Source organism: Mya arenaria, chromosome 14 (assembly GCF_026914265.1).
Source record: "Mya arenaria isolate MELC-2E11 chromosome 14, ASM2691426v1".
Lineage (NCBI taxonomy): Eukaryota > Metazoa > Mollusca > Bivalvia > Myida > Myidae > Mya > Mya arenaria.
In genome coordinates this window covers 40,792,563-40,817,149 of record NC_069135.1, presented here as the reverse complement: position 1 = coordinate 40,817,149, position 24,587 = coordinate 40,792,563, and the positions used below count along the sequence as shown (strand labels likewise).

The following is a 24,587-nucleotide window of genomic DNA, read 5'->3' as shown; positions in this document are numbered from 1 at the left end:
CCTAAGAGTTTACTAAATAAATGCTGTCCCGGCTCTTAAAATACTTTAAGTTAATGCTTAGCTAAGCTTATCTTTGCTTAGGCGCGCACGGGTTGTTTTGCATGCGTGATTTCAAATCGCCAGAAACAAAGTTCTACATAACTGAAAAAGTACTTATGTTTGTCAAGGGTCTTTCGGGTCGATGCCCTGTTCCCCAGGTACATCATTTCAGAACTTCAATGGTTTGTGAAACAAGTAATCAAGAGTTTGAGTTATGGCGTTGTCTGGTGCTCTCAACGACCCATCAGGACTTAACTTCATTCTATTAAACAGTGTGTGTATCTTTCACGTGGTATACACACACTGTTAAAGCATACTCGTGGTTCTAATAAATGTTTTTTTCTAGTTTCAGGTCTCCAGCAGATTCATATCAATATGGTAGAACACATGCTGCATACAATATACCATAATGCAACGTTTATGACTTAAGAGTCCTAGAGGAGGGAGCGCACGTCCTGAGTGGCGTCCACATGTGTCCCCACCCCTCGTATGTTCCTTCATCTTACTGCAGGTATCCATGCATGTACTAGAATGTATCAACTTTATTTGCCATTAATTATCATAAATAAATATCGCTGGTTGGGTCAACATACCAATGGGTGTAATCTCCATCCCCATTCGTGATAATCCTACTACGTTGTCTACCAAAATCTTGCGTAACAAATACAATTTAACTATAGAGAGTTTGCGTACCGGATCATGCCTATTTTTAACATACCGCGTACCCCCCACGTAAGTATCGAGTACGCCAAAAACGCCCCTGAATACCGCGTACTTAACACTATGGGGGCTCAAGTTTGCCTTCTCATTCAAAGGAAAGAACCATAATTCTAGTAATGTACATGCAGTGCACTCAATACATGCTTAAAGTACAATATTACACTCTTCAAAAAAAACTGGTTTTAGTTGCGTGTTGTTTTTTTTTCGTTTTCATTTAAAAGTATTCGATTATAGCAAATGTTTAGTGCTCAACATAATATTTTGTTCAATGAGAATGCAGTTTTTCTCAAGTTTTTCAATACATTTATTTCAGTAAATCAGCAGGCAGTCGTTATTGATTTTAATCAGGTGAAGCGGTAGTCGCATCAAACCATTTATTTGTGTAAATATACACTAACAATATCAAAGCATTACTACAAACTTAAACTGTTTGGATTCTAGAATTAACGATTTTCAACAAAACGTCCTTGTAACTCTTTAAATGGATTCTCTCAGTCACTAGAAAAGATTAAAAAATATCTGTCTGAAGTCTTCGCCAGACTGTGAAAGAGAAAGGAAGTCAAAATCATCAAATATTTAATCAAATTGGAATTAGTTACACAAGTTGATGGCTAATTGATATTTTCCGAGACAGCCGACAGGGAGAAATGCCAATAAACCAATAAGTGGAACTGACTGTAGCTCTTCTTGGTGGAGATTCTGCTGTGTCACGTGATTTCTGAATGATTGTTCTGTTTTGTGACACACTATTCATTACAGTTTGTTTTGGTTCTGTAATTTGATTTGTTTAGCTACTAGCATGAACATGGATTGTGTTCCAAGTTAAATCTTAATGCCTGACAATGATTGTACCTTTTTGTGACAAACTATTCGATTTACTTTGTATTAGTATATATATAGCTTACATGTATACATTTTTATCTCATTGCTAGGCATGTTATTCTATTTAAGCTATCGTTTGTTGCTATCGTTTGTTGTGTTTGTTTCGTGTTTTTAGTATTTTTTTTCTTTCACGATGTATGAAAAAGATGCAGAGAAAATGGAAATTGCGCATCGAGTTCTTTGTTGTATTTTAAATAAACTGGATTGGGTCGACATCAGCGACATACCATTTACAATTTGGTTGTGTTAATTAGGTTCGGTTGAGTTGAGTTGAGCATGTATTCTGTACTACATCATATAAAGAGTTTAGATGGAAATAAACCGTAAATAAACTATATAAAAGTCTCCTTTTCACGCAAATTCTTCCTGAAGTAAAACTTAAAACATTAAAAACGTTTCAGTTTAATTCAATAATTATCATCAGTTTTAAAATGCCTAATTTCTTTCAAACTCTAAGAGGAGTCTGGAAATTCTCTTTGGAAAATAAAAAAAATCATGTAAACAGAACAGCAATTTACAGCTCAAAATAAATCTCCGCTTGTATATTTAAAAAATTCACAAGGAATAAAAGTATCATCACTCAGAAAAACTGATAGTATATAATTTATACCTCTGGGTTCTGAAGAATTATACTCCATCTAACAATTTGTATTCAAGATTGCAAACGCAGACGGGAAAATACTCTAAAACAACTATAAAATCAGCAGTTTTAGAACAGAAAATTATGCGCGCATCACCTGTCGAAGCATATGAATGCATGCATATATTTAGGTTTCTAGTTATTGTAAGAATATCAAAATGTTTTATAGCCCATAACCTAAATTGCAGAAATAGTTACATTGTAGTTTCTCGACATGTTTGTACATTGTTAAAGGGACGATCATTCATTTTTTGTAAAGCCATACATTGAATTAAACACTTTTTTTAGTTCGTGTGAAATTGAAACACAATGTTTGTTACAATAATGTAATATCATCAAGGGTTCAAATAAGAGTTATATTGTTTTTAAGTCCATAACTTTATAAGAAAATGATTAAGTTTCCTTAAAAGCGTGAGTAACACTATAATTGCAAAATGCATTATTTCAAGCATGGATTTACAAAATTCTGTTCAAAACTACAAGCTGATGCTGGGTGTTTGGTCATAAAAGTAAGTAAAATAACTCGAGTTTAACAGATTAAAAAATAAGTAGTTTCCATCATTAAATCCGCGAGTGAGCGGCTTTAAAACAGCTCACTTCAGCATCTTGATAGAATCGTTGGAAATGTGCGCTAGTTTGCAATTTTATTGTAGCTTGAGGCTGTAGATAGTTTGCAGTTAAATCGACATAAATCGGCATAAATCGTTTTCTTGGGATAATAAAGAAATCGCATGTGTTCTCGAGTATATTTTATATTTATACTGTAAACTTCTCTGGCTTTTAGATCTTAGATATTTTTCTGTATAAGATTATGTTTCTCAAAGAAAATGTTTATTTCTAGAAAAAAATGCACGGATGGTTTTGTGTATTTATTATTTCTGATTTTGCGACATTTATACAGTATATTTCTGGCGGATGACTCACGGTCCCCTACCCTCTCGAGTATCTTTCTGGCGGGTGACTCACGGGTACCCCCCTCCCCCCACCCCTACGACCCCACAAACAAACTATGAAAACCCGAAACTTGGTCTAAACATGTTTACCAGAATGTATCATTGTAGAATTCCATCAAGCATAAAAGTTCACGCAATAAAACATTCACATCATTAGCTATCATATCCTATAGTGTGTGTGAATTCATCATTTCGCTATTGTATCTACGTAAACATAACTTATTATAATAATAAAACCTTACGCACTCTAATTTCCTACCTTTTCCCTCTCAATATATTGCTATTTTTTGTTTCTATGAAATTGAACAGGTAGAGAAAGCCGTTTTTAAGGAGAGTTAATTAAATGCTGTATTATAAAACTACATTAACTAGCCATGTGTGGTAAATGTGTTTTCTCTACCAAAATACGTGCTAGAATTTTTCGTTGTCAAATCCATCTTAATTCTTTAAAAACATTTAAAGTGTTAGCGGCTTAGAACAAGGGGTGGCGGGCTTATGTATTATCTTAAATCTTATTAAAGGAAGTTTTGTCATTTTAAACGGTGCGTTAAAGCAAAAGATATGATAGCACATGATTCTATTATTTGAATGTAAGAAGGGATTTCTAGTTGAGTTTTGTCGAGTTTGAGTTGAACTAATGTAATATGTATAGTTTTATTCATGTTGAATGATTAAATCAAAACAACATAACGAAATTAAGTCGTTACTGTTAACGTTTAAAAACTGTTTCAATTAATTCAATTTAATTAAGGAATGTATCAACTAAGCTTTGTAAACCGTATATAAAATTCTATACTCGTAATTTCAAACATATTCAGGCTTAAAATTATGTATAGAAAACATGTATCTATAAATTTTATATGACTAAAATATATAATAAAATAAAATAAATGACTTACCACCAAATGCCATTAAATCCAGCACTTTGTCCACAGTAAATCCACAAAACCGTCAATTTTAAAAATAAATTCCACGACAATGTAGAACCAGCCATATTGGCACACAAGTTTTTTAAAAAAAATAAGAACACAAGAAATTAATAAATATTCCAAAATCACTAAAATTCACCTCATTCCAATATGCAGTCTTTGTGAACTATGTGCTAGTCACATTTGTATTTTTAGTTCTTTTTTTTCTTCAAAAATGTCAATTTCACTGTAAAATCATTCACGTTTAATGTATATATGTTTTCTTAATGTAGAATAATTCCAACTGTGGTAAACGTTCACTTTCTATAACAATGTTTGCTTCCGAATCGAACGTCTTTAACACCTGGAAACAAACAAAATTTGTAACTCCAAAGTTCAAAATAATATCAGTTTACAAGAAAATACTATATTTCTTCCCCTATATACAATTCTCGAAGCAAGCATATATTGTTAAATGTTTTAGTTCACTCTTATTTTCCTCTCGAAATTGACAATCCGCCTGCTATGATAATTTCAAACTATGCAGACACGAAAATGCAATTTTCCAACCAGCAAGCTATGTTACAAAATAATTTCACACAAAAAATATCTCTTTATGAACATAGCAGATCACTTTTAGTAACTCACTCACAAGTTTACAATGCAAACTGAGTAAACAGCAGGGTGATTGATTATGGTTAAACAGGGGAGGTAAATGTAACAGCCAATCGTTGATAGGTTAAAATATATTTGATGGGTGGTTAGTGGAAGTCAGAAGACGCGTTTAATATAAAGATTTTATGTAGCTCAGCTATGAATGGAAGTTATTAAAGCCCGTATATTTCAAATAGGAAAAACGTAAAGGTCCCTTGGTTTTATATGTAGTCACTCGAATGATTCTGAATAGATTATATTTTCGTTTTATTAGGCTATTCATGGATGCTCATTTTTGAGCAAAGTTGAAAGAAGTTAAGATGTTTGGTATTGAAAAAGAACACGATCTTTATTATGCGTTAAATACAAAATGTTGTTTGAAAGACGGAAAAATACGAAAATGTATTACATCTTTCACGTACCTTAGTTCACCATGTGTATAAAAAATAAAATATTTAAAATCCAGAGAGAAAATTTAATGCACGTATATACATAAGTTTTACCAAAACACAAACTATCCAGAGGATAGACGCTTCACTAACACTAATAGCTTGATTCTGTTCCCAAAAGCTACTTTCTAAATGATGGTGTTATAAGATAATGATTTGAAAATTATGAATAGGCTAATTAGGGAAGTGAAACCTGCATTAAAAAGCCCTATGTCAAAACATAGATAATATCTTTTACAGGTGTCAAATGGTTGTTAGAATACTTTTGAAAACATGAATGTATATCTTTAATCTCGAATATCTGACTTCCCTTTCTGATAATGTTTGTGTATTAAATGCTAGACAAACATCGAGCATTTAAAAAAGGTTCAAATATTTGTTTATATTTTCGTTTATTTCTTTGATCAGTTAGGTGAAAACATTAACTTAAATGTTTAAGTGCACGCGATTATAACAAATCTGCGTACAAAACATGCTTGTGTATAGACCATGTTATTTATTTACATCAAAGACTTAAAAATGACAAAACATACACCTTTAAAAATAATATATATCTAATTGAATTAATACTCTTATTGATAAAGTAATAATCCATTTAATTTATAAACACACTTTACCTTAGATGTTTAAGCGCACATTTTAATTAAGAATATTTTTTGTCTTAACGCACAAGGTCCAAACGAGAATTCTTAGTAGTGCTTGATAAAACCTGAGTCAATAAAATCCATAACCATATTTATTTCATTCACTTTCTCATCATTCAAGATCAAAACTTCTCTGGTCAATCACTCATAAAAACCACCCAAAAGTCCATCTTCTGTCCGTGAAAATCACCACCGCTGTAAAAGAACTTATTAATATTTTCCGAGTAGCGAAATGTCCAATAAAGTTGTTCACTTTAAGAGCGATGCTTTTAACGCGAGTCAGGCAAGCCGTTCACCCGTTTTCAAGCCGGAATATTAAAATATTTTATGTTGATTCTGGTGTTACTGAGCGGTCAGCCCTTATGAAAAACATGACCCTAGGCTTTTCACCTTCACAAATTAGAACATGTACCCTGTCAGTGCGTTTTAAACACCCGTTTTTATCAACTTCATCAGAATTTCATTTGTGCGCGTATAAATGCTACCAGTGACAAAATTATGATTATAAAAATCTAGTAAAAGATCGCAGATCAGATAAGATATATTCAATTTCATGTCGCATTCAAAGATCTTTGCGAGTGACAACACTTTGTAATTAAACCATTTATAAGAGATTACTAGTTTTGCGTTTATACAAACATGCAACATACTTAAATCCGCTCGCCGTTATTATGATACATAATTGAAAATTGATAAACTTTAAAATATAAATATGATATAGCTAAAATAGAAGGAAACATGAAAAATCCATTCTTGTATTCAACAATTGAATATTTGCGGTTTTTGTATGTGACAATGGTCTGTTTAATATTAGCTATCTTCAATTGAATACAATTGGTGAAATAGCAATTCACTAAGTCATACTTAGTGTTTATTTTTTGGTTTTCTAAATGAGTGAGTCGACAGGCCCGGCGCAGCCGTGCGCCGGTTTATCGTTCGAAGACCAGATGTGAATGCTAACAACTCGCTTAACCAATTAATGATTAAATGGTAATTTAGCGATTATTGTCGTTGCTAGAGAACGTGTTGCTTGTTATCTTCTAAATATTTGATTGCCAGAGTTCTTCCTAATTTATAAATGTGAACCTGTCCCGTGATCCCACCTAAAAGCGCCCAAGTTTATTTATTTTGTTATTTCAATACATGGGGAAAAGATGAAATACGCCCAAAATGCACCATTTCGTACTAGAGTACCCCCCCCCCCCCCCTAGGCATTTCTTTAAAACCAAATAAATGTAGGTTTAAAAGGAGGGGCGCAAGTCAAAAGATAACGCCCCTAAGTTACGCCCCCTCTAGTGATAAATCCCTGATCCGCCCCTGTTTAAGTAGAGTTTTTTTCAACGAAGAAACTCGTAAACCAATGTTCTCTTTAAGACCTTTTTATATAATAAGCCCCTGTATATAATTCACGTGTTTAAATGGATTTTTAAAGCGCTTTATCAAATATCAAATATGACTATTTTATAATACTGATACTATAACATTAACAGTTATATCATATATTACAATGTTGATTTGTATTACTTACAAACGAATCAAAACAAATCTTTTTCCACTAGCACAACAATCACCATGATATAACTAAACTCCATAAATAAACTCAAACCTCCAATGGAGTTAACATTTATACTCTTGTTGTATGATAAAAAGATGTTTAAAAACAATGATTTCATCTAATATTTCTATAAAAATAGTTTCTCCTATGAATCACACATTTCTTTCCAACAATTACCTCGCTTTATGTTCTTTTTGTACAAGTGGTTCCAACTCATTTCAGTTACGAGGGGGTAATAGTAACTAAAGTCATAAAATACACATGGTTAAAGTCGTTTTGTGATTTTCACAACACAATAAAATCGCCATTCCCTAACAAATGAACGAAATGAATATAAACGCTTTTCAAATGACTGGTATTTTATGGTAATATGGGGAAAATAAAAACGTATTTGCTTGCATTTATTTGGTTTAGTATCAGCCATATTACCTTATATTAACAAACAATATTTTTTTAAATTACAGAACATGTGTTGAATAACCTGTTAACTGCTTTCTTAAAGTACTTACTGCTGAGAAAAGTCCATTTTCATATCGTTTGATTTATCGTTTTGACAGTAGCTCATATATTCGTCATAAACAATCGTGTTGGTAGCATGCCACTGTATTATACTTATCGTAACTTTAAGACAATGGACCGATTGTTCAGAACATTGTTAAAGTTTACAACGTTGTGAACGTCATCGTTGTTAACTTTCAATTTTTTTTATGTCGTACTCAGCAGGACCAATAACCCTACTCCCAGGTGGTATTTGGGACCAATAACCCTACTCCCAGGATGTATTAAGGACCAATAACCCTACTCCCAGGTGGTATTTGGGACCAATAACCCTACTCCCAGGGGTATTTGGGACCAATAACCCTACTCCCAGGGGGTATTTGGGACCAATAACCCTACTCCCAGTGGGTATTTGGGACCAATAACCCAACTCCCAGGGGGTATTTAGGACCAATAACCCTACTCCCAGGTGGTGTTTTGGACCAATAACCCTACTCCTGTATTTGGGACCAATAACCCTACTCCCAGGGGATATTTGGAACCAGTAACCCTACTCCCAGGGGGTATTTAGGACTAATAACCATACTCCAAAGTAGTATTTGGGACCAATAACCCTACTCCCAGGTGGTATTTGGGACCAATAACCCTACTCCCAGGTGGTATTTGGGACCAATAACCCTACTCCCAGGGGGTATTAAGGATCAATAACCCTACTCCCAGATGGTATTAAGGACCAATAACCCTACTCCCAGATGGTATTAAGGACCAATAACCCTACTCCCAGGGGGTATTAAGGACCAATAACCCAACTCCCAGATGGTATTAAGAATCAATAACCCTACTCCCAGTGGGTATTTGGGACCAATAACCCTACTCCCAGATGGTATTAAGGACCAATAACCCTACTCCCAGGGGGTATTTGGGACCAATAACCTTACTCCCAGGGGGTATTTGGGACCAGTAACCCTACTCCCAGATGGTATTAAGGACCAATAACCCTACTCCCAGTGGGTATTTGGGACCAATTACCCTACTCCCAGGTGGTATTAAGGGCCAATAACCCTACTCCCAGGTGGTATGAAGGGCCAATAACCCTACTCCTAGGTGGTATGAAGGACCAATAACCATACTCCCAGGTGGTATTTAGGACCAATAACCATACTCCCAGGTGGTATTTAGGACCAATAACCATACTCCCAGGTGGTATAAAGGACCAATAACCATACTCCCAGATGGTATTTAGGACCAATAACCATACTCCCAGATGGTATTTAGGACCAATAACCATACTCCCAGGTGGTATAAAGGACCAATAACCATACTCCCAGATGGTATTTAGGACCAATAACCATACTCCCAGATGGTATTTAGGACCAATAACCATACTCCCAGGTGGTATAAAGGACAAATAACCATACTCCCAGATGGTATTTAGGACCAATAACCCTACTCCCAGGTGGTATTTAGGATCAATAACCATACTCCCAGGTGGTATTAAGGACCAATAACCCTTCTCCCAGGTGGTATTTAGGACCAATAACCATACTCCCAGGTGGTATTAAGGACCAATAACCATACTCCCAGGTGGTATTAAGGACCAATAACCATACTCCCAGGTGGTATTTAGGACCAATAACCCTACTCCCAGGTGGTATTTAGGACCAATAACCCTACTCCCAGGTGGTATTTAGGACCAATAACCATACTCCCAGGTGGTATTTAGGACCAATAACCATACTCCCAGTGGGTATTTAGGACCAATAACCCTACTACCGGATTAAATCGTTAGTTTACGCTTATATGTTTACATGGTCGTTGTCTGCGTTATGGTCGTAGTTACCATTTTATATACAAGCGTCTAGAACACTATCTTGTTTTTCTTTCCTTAAATTAATACAATATTTTTATAGCAAATGTTTGTGCTTGAATTAAAACAGAACCTTTATTTGAAATTGAAAATCAAATTTATAACTTGATTAAGGACACTCATTAATATATATTCAACTAAATATCTGGACTATAATTGGTCCTAATACGTTGCCAACTTCGCCCTTTATGTTAACACCTTCGAGACCGACTCAGGTCAGTACTTGTACCAGTCCGTTTTCTTCGTACACACCAACTTGTCCGTTTTTGCATGCTCGGGAGTGATCGTAGGCTTACGTCAATGCGTATACCAGTCCGTGTTCTTCGTAAGCATACGCCAGTCCTTTTCTCCATGCTCGGGAGTGATCGTAGGCTTACGTCAATGCGAGTACCAGTCCGTTTTCTTCATAAGCATACGACAGTCCGTGTTTCCATACTCGGGAGAGATCGTAGGCTTACGTCAATGCGTATACCAGTCCGTTTTCTTCGTAAGCATACACCAGTCCTTTCCTTCTTGATCGGGAGTGATCGTAGGCTTACGTCAATGCGCATACCAGTCCGTTTTCTTCGTAAGCATACGCCAGTCCGTTTTTCCATACTCGGGAGTGATCGTAGGCTTACGTCAATGCGTATACCAGTCCGTTTTCTTCGTAAGCATACGCCAGTCCTTTTCTCCATGCTCGGGAGTGATCGTAGGCTTACGTCAATGCGTGCACCAGTCCGTTTTCTTCATAAGCATACGCCAGTCCGTTTTTCCATACTCGGGAGGGATCGTAGGCCTACGTCAATGCGCATACCAGTCCGTTTTCTTCGTAAGCATACGCCAGTCCTTTTCTCCATGCTCGAAGTGATCGTAGGCTTACGTCAATGCGTATACCAGTCCGTGTTCTTCGTAAGCATACGCCAGTCCTTTTCTCCATGCTCGGGAGTGATCGTAGGCTTACGTCAATGCGAGTACCAGTCCGTTTTCTTCATAAGCATACGACAGTCCGTGTTTCCATACTCGGGAGAGATCGTAGGCTTGCGTCAATGCGTATACCAGTCCGTTTTCTTCGTAAGCATACACCAGTCCTTTCCTTCTTGATCGGGAGTGATCGTAGGCTTACGTCAATGCGTATACCAGTCCGTTTTCTTCGTAAGCATACGCCAGTCCTTTTCTCCATGCTCGGGAGTGATCGTAGGCTTACGTCAATGCGAGTACCAGTCCGTTTTCTTCATAAGCATACGACAGTCCGTGTTTCCATACTCGGGAGAGATCGTAGGCTTACGTCAATGCGTATACCAGTCCGTTTTCTTCGTAAGCATACACCAGTCCTTTCCTTCTTGATCGGGAGTGATCGTAGGCTTACGTCAATGCGCATACCAGTCCGTTTTCTTCGTAAGCATACGCCAGTCCGTTTTTCCATACTCGGGAGTGATCGTAGGCTTACGTCAATGCGTATACCAGTCCGTTTTCTTCGTAAGCATACGCCAGTCCTTTTCTCCATGCTCGGGAGTGATCGTAGGCTTACGTCAATGCGTGCACCAGTCCGTTTTCTTCATAAGCATACGCCAGTCCGTTTTTCCATACTCGGGAGGGATCGTAGGCCTACGTCAATGCGCATACCAGTCCGTTTTCTTCGTAAGCATACGCCAGTCCTTTTCTCCATGCTCGAAGTGATCGTAGGCTTACGTCAATGCGTATACCAGTCCGTGTTCTTCGTAAGCATACGCCAGTCCTTTTCTCCATGCTCGGGAGTGATCGTAGGCTTACGTCAATGCGAGTACCAGTCCGTTTTCTTCATAAGCATACGACAGTCCGTGTTTCCATACTCGGGAGAGATCGTAGGCTTGCGTCAATGCGTATACCAGTCCGTTTTCTTCGTAAGCATACACCAGTCCTTTCCTTCTTGATCGGGAGTGATCGTAGGCTTACGTCAATGCGTATACCAGTCCGTTTTCTTCGTAAGCATACGCCAGTCCGTTTTTCCGTACTCGGGAGAGATCGTAGGCTTACGTTAATGCGTATTTCAGTCCGTTTTCTTCGTAGGCATACGCCAGTCCTTTTTCTCCATGCTCGGGAGTGATCGTAGGCTTACGTCAATGCGTATACCAGTCCGTTTTCTTCGTAGGCATACGCCAGTCCTTTTCTCCATGCTCGGGAGTGATCGTAGGCTTACGTCAATGCTTGCACCAGTCCGTTTTCTTCATAAGCATACGCCAGTCCGTTTTTCCATACTCGGGAGGGATCGTAGGCCTACGTCAATGCGCATACCAGTCCGTTTTCTTCGTAAGCATACGCCAGTCCTTTTCTCCATGCTCGGGAGTGATCGTAGGCTTACGTCAATGCGTATACCAGTCCGTTTTCTTCGTAGGCATACGCCAGTCCTTTTCTCCATACTCGGGAGTGATCGTAGGCTTACGTCAATGCGTATACCAGTCCGTTTTTCTCCGTAGGCATACGCCAGTCCTTTTCTCCATGCTCGGGAGTGATCGTAAGCTTACGTCAATGCGTGTACCAGTCCGTTTTCTTCGTAAGCATACGCCAGTCCTTTTTTCCATACTCGGGAGAGATCGTAGGCTTATGTCATTATTTGTACCAGCCCGTTTTCTACATAACGCATCAACCAGTTCGGGCTCGAGCGAGTTTTTCTTGTTAGCATTTATCAGACTTGAAATAAATATTATTGTATCTTGTTCCTTGCATACTCGTGAGAGATCGTAAGTTTACGTCACCAATTAAACGCGCTTTGTACTCGAGATTGTGAATTAAACACAGGTCACCAGCAATCGGAAAACCTCGCCCATTATCCGACAGTCTATCCCGAAGCATGCCGGAGATGGCCGAGTTGTTACGATTGATACTGCCTTCTTCGTTTTCCTTCCGCTACACTCGCTCCGCCAATTCTTAATCGTTAATATCTTACTTAATGTCATTTTAAGATTACTTAAATCAGGGACCAATAACACAAGTATGCGCGTAGCTGACAGTACGTAAATACGCAGTTGCGTAATGAATTTTTGACAGGTCGAAGTTTTTGTCATATCAAAAGCCCCAAATTTGAAATAAAAATCGAAGTGGGGTAGAGAGTGAAAGGGTTAATATTCTAGCCGTCATTGATCTGCGTAATCCCAAATTGGCCCTAGCTACGCGCATGACAATCCTGCTCCCCAAATAAATTAACATTATTAAGTGCGCACGCCCGCACTCTTAATTCACGTAATCGAAAACGATCGTAACTACAGTCCCTTCAATGTTTACTCGCTAGTGATCGGGGGATTACGGAAGTTTTCATTCAAAATCAACACAAGCCCAACAGACGTCTGAACATCTCTACCCTATTCACTACCTGGATTTCAGAACAGGGCCACACGTGTGTTATTATCGCTGTCAATATTAGATTTTAGCAGACAGACAAAAGCATGTTCGTCCATTCTTCCGTAGAGGTGACAGATTGAAAACCATGCTTTAGAGAACTCCACAAAAACTTTAATCCGGTTTTGTATAAATGTGGTCTCGTAGAAAATGCGATTTTCCATATGTGCAGCGCTAGCCTTTTCGGAACAGTGCCTTTCAAATCATCCGGAAAATGCCTTGGCTCTGTGGCCAAAGATTTCAACAATAGGAAATTAATTATAAACTACAGAAAAAGACGATACCTGTGCGAAATAATACTTAATGTGTACCACGTAGAATATTGATCGAGGTGTTTATTGTTAATAATTTATTGTAATGCATTGATTGAAAAAAAGTGTTCTTGTTTCAAATCATTAAGTTTCATAAGTGTATTTGATTGTTTTCTTTGCGAAGTTATTAACAGACATCACTTTTGTCAAACTAGCGAGCTATTGTGACTAAATCTCTCACTCAGTGTTTTCGCATTTTCGTCCAGCCATTTTGGCTTATTTTCATATTTGTGCGCAGTCACTCGGCACATTTCTGCACCGTCATGTACTTTTGCAACGAAAATGCAAAACACACAAAATAGCACAAGCACCAACCGTATCTAGCATTATTTACAGCTAATTCATCATAGAAAAGTTTGCATTTAAACAATTTTATTGCCGCAAACGTGGGTATAATGTTACAAATATCGCTTAAAATCTCCATTTTGTATCTCAACAAGAATTTAATTCAAAAATGCTATAAAAACGTCGAAAATTTTGGTAGCTTAAACTATTCAACGCAAATTGCACTTACTCGTTATCAGATCATTTTTCACATTAAAAGTGTCAGCGACGTACATTAATATACTCATTTCAAAATGACACTTTTAAAATATAGGAAATCTCGAATATTCAATGGTAATCTATATTCTTTGAGCTAATTAAGCAAAAATAAAAAATAACGGTAGATCTAAGATTTGTATTGGTGTGAAGTGTTTTTCGTCTCAAGTTTAAGTCTAAACTCAACATCAGAAAAACACTTCTATTAAATTACAAAAAATCATCTGGAATGATTTGTATAAAACTTGGATAAGTTATCCACTGGTTATATTAATAATTTGACCATTTAAATGATTTCATTGGGTAATATTAATTTTAAGATGAATATTGACCAATCAATAAATGTTTTGGCCAAACTTAAAGTGACACTCTTATTCAAAATCAATACATACACATGTATAACAAACATATATTTCAGTGATAAACCTTTAACTACTTACTAAATAATACATTTATGAAAAATATTAATTACTTATTAAAAGTTTATAAGCGTGTATTTAATAACTGAAAACGCAAAAATATTAAATGATTGGTGAATGCTAAAAGATTTACTGTGGTCTACCATAGTCTCATAAGGTAGCAATATCGCGTTTTCTGCACCTTTCTTTCAAATTAAACGCAGTATCCTTCATAAGAACCATTGTTTTCGACATTTATTAATCTTTTTTAATGAATTTAAACAATTATATTAAATATGGTAAATCTTATTTGGGAGTAATAGTGCATCTTTAAACCAAACCAAGGACTTAACCGGTTTGATACTATTGGCTGCCGTATACCATTTATTTTACTAAATTAAATGAGAATTATTTACAATATCGAATAGGAATACAATTCAGCAAAATTCGTATTCAAAACTGGAAAGAAAGTTGAAATGAAAAAAGAAGATTTTGCAGTTTTCCATTTGTCATATTCTAATTCAACATACTCAACGAACATTAATCGAATGGAGATTGTTTTTACTTCAAATTTTACAAATTACATTTTTATTGTTTACAAAATTGTGAACTTGTGCCCATGTGTTCTACAAATTGTGGTTAAATTGTGCTCACATTGTTGACAATTCTTAAATATGCGTTAATCGTGATTTGTGTGGTCCAAAAATCTACACCAGGTTTATGCAAATTGATATTTCACTCAAGTAAATATCTTAAACTTTTCAATAATTTATGACACAATGTATTTGAAAACAGTCATAATGACTTAGCAATCTGAAAAGTGTGTCTTTGAAATGTATCAAGAATTTAAGCAAGCGTATCGGAGTCAAAACCCATCAAATTATGCGATTTAAAGTTCAACTACATAACTTATCCAAGGAGTATGAGTTATTTTCAATTCATGACTTGGATCATTAAAAGTATTTGTCTCATATTTTAATGTATTCAAACTAGTCCAAACTTCGTGTGGGTGACTTATTTCCTTTTCTTTGGTCCATAAAACGGGAGGCACACCTCATCATCGGTCAACATCGGTATAAAACCAAATAATTTATTTCAATACATGTTTTTCGGTGATTTTATACAGATTTATCAGTAAAATAAAAATGGCGAGACCCCGACATGACAATACTTCGACATGACAAAACCTCGACATGACAATATTTCGACATGACAAAACCTCGACTTGACAATATTCCTGCATGAAAATACCCCGCCATTACAATACCCGACATGACAATTACCCTATAGGACAATAGCCCGACGTGACAATGTATCGCCATGACAATACTCCGACACGACTAGACCCAGACATGACGATATTTTGACATGACAAAAGCTCGCCACGACAATACCCCGCCATGCCAATAGCTCGACCTGATAATACCCAGATATGGCAATACCCCGACATGCCAAGACCCCGACATGACAAGACCCCGACATAACTATACCCCGACATGGCAAAACCCCGATATATCATTACCCCGACATGACAAGACCCCGACATGACAATAGCTCGGACATGACAAGACCCTGACATGCCAATAGCCCGGCATGACAATAACCCGACATGAAAATACCCCGACATGACAAGACCCGGACATGACAAGACCCGGACATGAGAAGACCCCGATATGACAAAAGCCCGACATGACAATACTCCGACATGACCAAACCCCGCCATGACAAGACCCCACCATGACAAGACCCCGACATCACAATACCCCGACATCACAATACACCGATATGACAAGACCCCGCCATGACAAGACCCCGCCATGACAATTGCCAGCCAAGACAAGACCCCGACATGACAATTGCCCGCCATGACAAAACCCCGACATGACAATTGCCCGCCAAGACAAGACCCCGACATGGCAATTGCCCGCCATGACAAGACCCCGACATGACAATTGCCCGCCATTACAAGACCCCGACATGACAAGACCCCGCCATGACAAGACCCCGCCATGACAAGACCCCGACATGACAATTGCCCGCCATGACAAGACCCCGACATGACAAGACCCCGCAATGACAAGACCCCGCCATGACAAGACCCCGACATGACAATTGCCCGCCATGACAAGACCCCGACATGACAATTGCCCGCCACGACAAGACCCCGACATGCCCGCCATGACAATTGCCTGACATGACAATTGCCCGTCATGACAAGACCCCGACATGACAATTGCCCCGACATGACAATTGCCCGCCATGACAAGACCCCGACATGACATTGCCCGACATTACAATTGCTCGACATTACAATTGCTCGCCATGACAAAACCCCGCCCCCGCCATGACAATTCCCTGACATGACAAGATCGCGCCATGAAAATACCCGGACATGACAAGACCCTGACATGACAATTGTCCGCCATGACAAGATCCCGACATGACAATTGCCCGCCATGACAATACTCCGTCATGACAATACCCCGCTATATAAAGACCCCGATATGACAATTGCCCGCGATGAAAATGCACGGACAAGACAAGAACCGGACATGACATTCCCCCGACAAATCGAGGGGGATGTTAAGCAACTGAACCAATGTTTTATGAAAACCAGCCAGAACTTTGATGTAGTATGTGAATGTATATTATAGATAATTAAGGTAGTACCTATAACAACACTGGGTGTGGTGTTCTGTTAAATAAGAATTATTCCGATGCACCAAGTAACCAAGCGTTCACCAAAATCACAAAGGGTTACCTAAATTAGTTTTTTAAATGCAAAAGAAATCGTGGTACGAACATGGTTTTTCAAACTAGGATGGGATTCAAAACAACATTTAAATAAATACAAGACGCTTTTACATTGTACTTTTAAATTAAATTTGAAATAAAAAATGTTTATTGGGTTTTAGCCAGTTTTTGTAACTGGCAGGGTGTTGCACAAAAAGGACAGTATGCTTAAGGTGGCATAGACACATTGTATTTTGGCTGTGAATTACTTAAATGTTATAAATTAGACAATTATTTAATTAAAGTATTTAATGGTTTAAACTTGGTGCAGCACCCTTCCGTTACAATTTAGCTTAAAGCTGCAATCTCACAGGTTGACGGTTATGACATCTTTTCTTTTTCTTGTCTTTGAACGATCTATTTTCTGCAAATGTCTGGAAACCAGTGATATAAGACTGCTGACAAGAGATATTTTATAATAATTCATATTTACGTTCGAAAAAGTTATTTGGCTAGAAGCGTTACTAACGCTTAGAGAAAAATTGAGCTCTCCAAACAATCTGTGAGAGTGCCGCTTTAAACAATACATATTGCATTAAAACATTTTAGTTTCTAGCAGATTTGCCAACTCTGTATTCAACGCCGGATTAAGTCATTACAAAAGTTCTGACTCAATGGAATTAATAACGATCAAAATAAAACGAAAAGTTACGTAACGCGACAGCTTATTCACAGAATTACGCCTGAGTCAAAACGAATGACAATCACATGTGACTAATTCGTTATTGAATTTCAGAGCATCCATTACAGTAAAGGCCTTTCGTTGATTAGAAAATATATCAGGAATCCTGACAGAAATCAGGCAATAAATTGTGTCTGTTATTGTTTTTTTCCAAGATCAGGTATGACCCTATAGTCAGTGATGAGTAATCTAATATGAGTAAGAATTGATCATTCATTAAAGGTTGTTTCAAGGCACACGGTTTGAAGAGGTGAGACATTGTTTATTTATTAGAGTTTATGAAGGTCTCACTGCACCAGTTGGCTGCATAATGCCTTGACCCCACCATGAAGCCATCACACCTTTGGCTTGACCCACCGTGAAGCAATCATGACTTTGGCTTAACCCAACCATGAAGCCATCACGACTTTGGCTTGACCCACCGTGAAGCAATCATGACTTTGGTCTATTGACCCCGGCGTGAATCCATCACGACTTTGGCTTGACCCAACGTGAAGCAATCATGACTTTGGTTTGACCCCGGCGTGAATCCATCACGACTTTGGCTTGACCCACCGTGAAGCAATCACGACTTTGGCTTCACCCAACCATGAAGCCATCACGACTTTGGCTTGACCCACCGTGAAGCAATCATTACTTTGGCTTGACCCCACCATGAAGCCATCACGACTTTGGCTTGACTCCACCTTGAAACCATCACGACTTTGGCTTCACCCCACCATGAAACCATCACGACTTTGGCTTCACCCCACCATGAAACCATCACGACTTTGGCTTCACCCCACCATGAAACCATCACTCTTCTGGCTTGCCTTCACCTCCAAGCCATCATGACTTAAAGTATTTTTTAAAATCCACACCTGACATGGGGTAAAAGTTACTGTAATTCACAGTCACATCCAGATATATGCCGAGTTGAAGGAACAGGATGAGATCCGCCAGAGAGATCCGTGTGTGATCCGCTAACTCCTTTCGACTTAACCTACCATAACGGTATTACCCGTAATAAAGCACTGATACACTGGAGACAACCTTTCCTGGTTTTAACCAGTATTGAGTACTCCAATTTCTTATTACTTCCCTCAAATGCCGATCGCCAGACAAGGGAGCTACCGTCATCATTGTTTACCCACTTTCGGGACGGCGAGGTCCAGGATTGATTCCGGGATCTCAAACCCCGATAAAGAGACGATGTATGTCAACCAGTATATGTCAAACAGTCAGCTAGTTCTTATAGGGCACTTATTTTCACCACGGCTACGCCGGTCTGGTTTTGATACCCGAAATAATCGCCTTTCGGAAACTTCAGGATCAAAAATAAAATTATTCATTTGTATCCGACAATGAATATGGTGGGCACAATTGGCCAGGCATTTACATAATTGTATTATTCTGAGAAGAAAATCTTTAATGCTGTTTCATATTTACGCAAAAGTTTTTTGTGAATCAAAGCTCGTCAGTGCCAATGCTGGTTTGTGCTGATTCAGTTTTTTGTGTGGCCTAAAAATGGTTTTGGAGAACTTTTACTATGTATATAATAATAATAATAATAATAATAATAATAATAATAATAATAATAATAATAATAATAATAGTAATAATAATAATAATAATAATAATAATAAAACTAATAATAATAATAATAATAATAATAATAATAATAATAATAATAATAATAATAATAATAATATTAATAATAATAATAATAATAATAATAATAATAATAATAGTAATAATAATAATAATAATAATAATAATAATAATAATAATAATAATAATAGTAATAATAATAAAAATAAAAATAATTAATAATAATAATAATATTAATAATAATAATAATAATAATAATAATAATAATAATAATAATAATAATAATAGTAATAATAATAATACTACTACTACTACTAATAATAATAATAATAATAACAATAATAATAATAATAATTATAATAATAATAATAATAATTATAATAATAGTAATAAAAATAATTAATAATAATAATAATAATAATAATAATAATAAAAATACTAATACTAATAATAATAATAATAATAATAATAATATATTATTATTATCATAATTAATTGAAGTGTTCCAACGTGTTATTCTTATTACTAAGTTGACATCGATTACATGTACAATGTGTTATAAATTTTGTATAAATAATTAAGATTCCATTGATTAAGTAATCAGGCTTAACTGCTAAATTGAAATTACTACGCGATCTACTTGCAGCGTAGTTAAATGTAAAGAATTCTGACATTGTAAACTATCAATATACATTCGAGGTTGATTTCGAGGGAAAATGGCCGAGGTTCTCCAATTGTACTTTAAGTCGGCCGAGTACTCTACATTCCCCAAACAACATCAAACCAAACGTCTCGCGAAACATAGGTCTAGCAAAACAGGATGTGTACATATAGTTATATAAACATTTACCTGTTTGTTCATTAGAGTTGTGTACAACGTATAAATGTTTGTTCACAACGCTTTTAAATCGAAGAAAACAGAAATTTGCACCGACATTTCCCAACATACGACTTTCACATTCGTGAACGTTTCACAAACTCAATCGCAGCTTTTACAAAATAAATGAATATCTGACATGCGGTGTCGCTTATTTGGCTTCATGTCAAAAAAAATAATAACAAAAACATAGGGAGAAAAGGGGCTCATATGAAACGGGTCACCCCATCAAGGTTCGCCCGTCCCCTAAAGTACACCCACCCCCAAGGTCCGACCGTCCCCTAAAGTACACCCCCTAAATACCATCATCTTTTACCGCCCCTTCATTTTATCACATTTTACCACTCGTAAAAACATGATTTGTGGATTCGCTTGCCTTATAACGTGTTGCTTTCATCAATGAATTAATAAATTATAAGATTTTAAATGCAATGTTTCACTCACAATTTTTAAGCTGTTTTTAAAATCACAAATGATGTATCTTTTTTTATAGTTATTGTTTCGACATGATGAATATATAAAATATGCAAGGAATATATCTAAATAAGATATAAAACCATACAAGGCTATTGTTTATTTCACCTAAAACAACGCTTGATTCATGACTTTAAATATTTTAAATTAATCATCAGGACATCTTGGTAAAACATAGATCAATGTTTAAAGTGCTATTCGCCGCATTCTCTTTTAAGTTTTAGCTGAGTGTATATGCGTTTATTATTGATCACCAGTTGTCAGATTTGAACGAAACTTGACAAAATAGCTGACGAAATTGTCACTAAAATTCACTGTGGGAGAGAACGTCGAATAGTGATTAATCTTTTTTTAACTTTAAATCGTGCCGAGGCACATAACATAATTTATTAGGATTGACAAACTGGTGATCAATTATCATTCTGTTTTGTTTTAGTAACTTCTCACCTGTGTGTTAAGTCTTAATGAAGTAATTTATAGACTGTTCATGAATATTTTAGAACGATTCATAATTATAAAATCTCCGATCCTATAATTCTTACTAAACTGATTTTAATGGCCTCAAATAATTATGATGTCGAACATGTCGTTGCTCTTCTGAGTCGTATTCATAAAGCTTTTATTGTTGTTTTTTTTTAAAGTGACACTAATATTCAAAATCAATACATACACATGTATTACAAACATAAATTTTGAGGGATAAACTAATATCGAAATAATTCATTTATGGAAAATATTAATTACTGATAACAAGATTGTAACTGTGTTTTTAATAGCTAAAAACGCAAAAAAAATGATTGGTGAGTGCTTAAAGATTTACTGTCATCTAATATCATCTTATAAGACAGAAATACCGTGTTTTTCTGCACTTTTCTCTCAAATTGAATTCGGTATCCTTAATTAGAACCATTGTGTTCGACATTTATTAATCCTTTTTGTTATATTAAACACAATTGTATTAATTGTGGTAAATCTTATTTAGGTGTAATAGTGCATCTTTAAATTTAAACTGAAATATTTCGATTTTTAACACTGAAAATGTTCAATACTCTCTATTTTCATCAGATTTGTATGCCTTTATTATATCTTTACTATGTGTTTTGTTTTGTTTTATTTTATCTCGCGTCTTTTCATTTTTTGGAATATTTTTTTCTCAGTTTTAGTTTAATCGTTATTCATGTTGATAATGTAATTGGTTCAAAACACATAGAAAAGCTCTTTAAACTCAACTTAGAAAAAATAAAACATTTCACTAAGATGATTTTTTACTAGATGCTTTATGGATACGACCCCTTCCTTATATGTGTACATACTTCTCTGCAGATACGTATAATATTTAAAGAGAAACTTCATTTTAGTTTATATAAGCATGTCAAGACTATTTCCCAAGAGCGCCGCGCAGCGAACCCCAAACGCTCGTCTGTTATTATTAAAACCAGAGTTATAGGCCTTGCTATGCATGTGCGCATTGTCTCTGACAACATGTGTACCAAGTTTCATTGGAATATCTTAAATGTTTTTTTTGTTTGTTGTTTTAGATATTTGAGAATAATTTAGTTTCTGCTCGACTCCGAAGACGACACCAAGGCAATCACAATACATTGACATTTTTTCCCGAAAATGGACGAGCTAAACATGCAGAATGATAATTATATGTATGTGTAGGAAAAAACTTACATATAAAATTCGTCGCGGCTTCCCGTCCGTCTATGTTAAAATCCTGCAAAAACAAACACATGATTTACAACGTACTGTAAATTAAGGTATATCCGAATGATTTAAATATCTCCAGGAATTAAAAAAGACATGAGAACTGTATAACAATAATGCACTTCTAAAGTTATTTGTTTCAAAAGAAAAAATGCCGATTATGAATCAAAAATATTTAACATACGCAATAAGGGAAACACAAATTTCCAATTTCGAAATTTCTCACAAGTACGAAACAGATCTGAATATTTGTACAGAAACACGGTTATATATATTAAATAAAACAAATTATTCAACCAAAATAATTTTCGCGTTTACGCCAAACAGTAGGCCGTTTGTCACCAAAAAAGTGTTTATAAGACAGTGAAAATTGTGGGTTTATTACGACAAATGAGCCCAGATTGCTTTGCAACTGTGGCGATGGGCATTTAGACGACCACAAATTATGGGTAAGAAAGCTGTTATTATTTCGGTAGATGGAGCAAGGATCCTTGAGTGATGCACACATTTCATTCATTTTTGGGGTAACTAATCGCAAAATAATTGCTTTAGGTGACAAAATCGTATATACAGCTATTCATCACTGACTAACAAGGTTCGATCAATTTACTCCCATGGGGCCAAGAAATTATATTGGTGCGCAGATCTGCAATATTCCGATTATCCGACAGCGAAAGCAACTTCTTGTGTATTCCATTCTGGAACTAAAAAGAAACGAACAAACAAACACACCTTCATTCACCAAAACGGTAGAATTATATCTAAACATGTCCGTGGCGTCAATTTCGCAGCCTTGCGACGATCATTTACTTGTGCCAGCACATTCGGAACTCCTCGGTCACTTTCCATCGTAAACAACCTCGGATGTATATGGACGGTTTACAATGTCAGAAATCCTAACATTTAACTACGCTGCACGTAGATCGTGTAGTAATTTTAATTTAGCAGTTAAACTGAATGTCTCTTCTCCAGAGAATGTTTTCTATTAGTATTATGCAATAATACACTTTACTGGCAATCAATTAAAACTTAGTAATGCAAAAAACACGTTAAAATTATAAAAAGTTTATACTAGTAAAATTTGAAGGACTACTTCTGTTGATGAACGGGCATACATCCGAAGTTGTTTTCGGTGGAATATGGCCAAGAAGTTTCGAATGCGCAAATTCGGGTAGGCACGATCTAGACATTTTAATTCGGATAAATTTGACATCTGTATAGTTTTTTATCCAAATACAGCTAGTCCCTTAAAACGAAACGTAGAAAGACAGGGGTGGTTCCATGATTTGACATTAGAGATGCGCGCTTGGTTGGCGCCACTTTTAAAGTCCGCTCCCTCCAAAGGAACCGACGCTGAACGTGGTTTTGGGAGATTTGGGTCTCCTTTAAGAAATTTGGCTTATTTTAGTGATCAATGATGAATTCTGGTGTACGCAATTACAACGAAAAGGTATTTTGGACAATTTAGAACCGCTAATGAATAAAATACTTCTTCTTTTATCATATGTTTTGTTCGTTTTCGTTTGTGTTAAAAGTAGTAAATGTGAGTCACAATGAATGGTTACTTTAAAGCTGCACTCTCACAGATTGACAATGTATTTCCATTATTATTTTATTGTCCCAGAATCAGCTGATTTTGTATCAATGCCTTCAATTCAGTCATTTAAAATAACTCGCAATAGAAAAGGTATCAACTTTTTGGAAAATGCCGAGCAACTCAGTTTTCTCAAAGCGATAGTAAAAATATTAAGTTAAATAAAAAAAACATCAATTTTTCAACGAAAATATGAACAACTGCTATCAGATCTTTTGTCAGCAGTTATATAACACTGTTTTATAGACGTTTGCGCAAAAAAATGGGCTATTCTAAGACATTTCTTTTCTTCAAAAAGTTGTCAAAACGGTCATTCTGTGAGAATGCAGCTTTAAGTGAATGGGAATCAGACAGTTCACACAATTACATTACTTAGTCTCAGTTACCTTTTAAGTGGAAATTATGCCATACTGCAAGGTTGGTATAGACATAGGATTGGTGGGAAATATTACTGC

The 24,587-nt window shown here is 36.2% G+C and overlaps 1 protein-coding gene across 1 annotated transcript in view; it reads right to left on the bottom strand.

Moving 5' to 3' along the window:
* The window catches only part of LOC128216672 (protein Wnt-5a-like), a 51,869-nt gene extending 45,530 nt beyond the window's left edge, over positions 1-6,339 (bottom strand). Inside the window, exons 1-2 of the mRNA XM_052923297.1 lie at positions 5,863-6,339; positions 4,134-4,506 (exon numbers count right to left, since the gene is read on the bottom strand). Of these exons, the coding sequence (XP_052779257.1) occupies positions 4,134-4,228 (95 nt within the window). The 5' untranslated portion in view covers positions 4,229-4,506; positions 5,863-6,339. The remainder of the gene's footprint in view (positions 1-4,133; positions 4,507-5,862) is intronic.
* Positions 6,340-24,587: the final 18,248 nt, after the last annotated feature.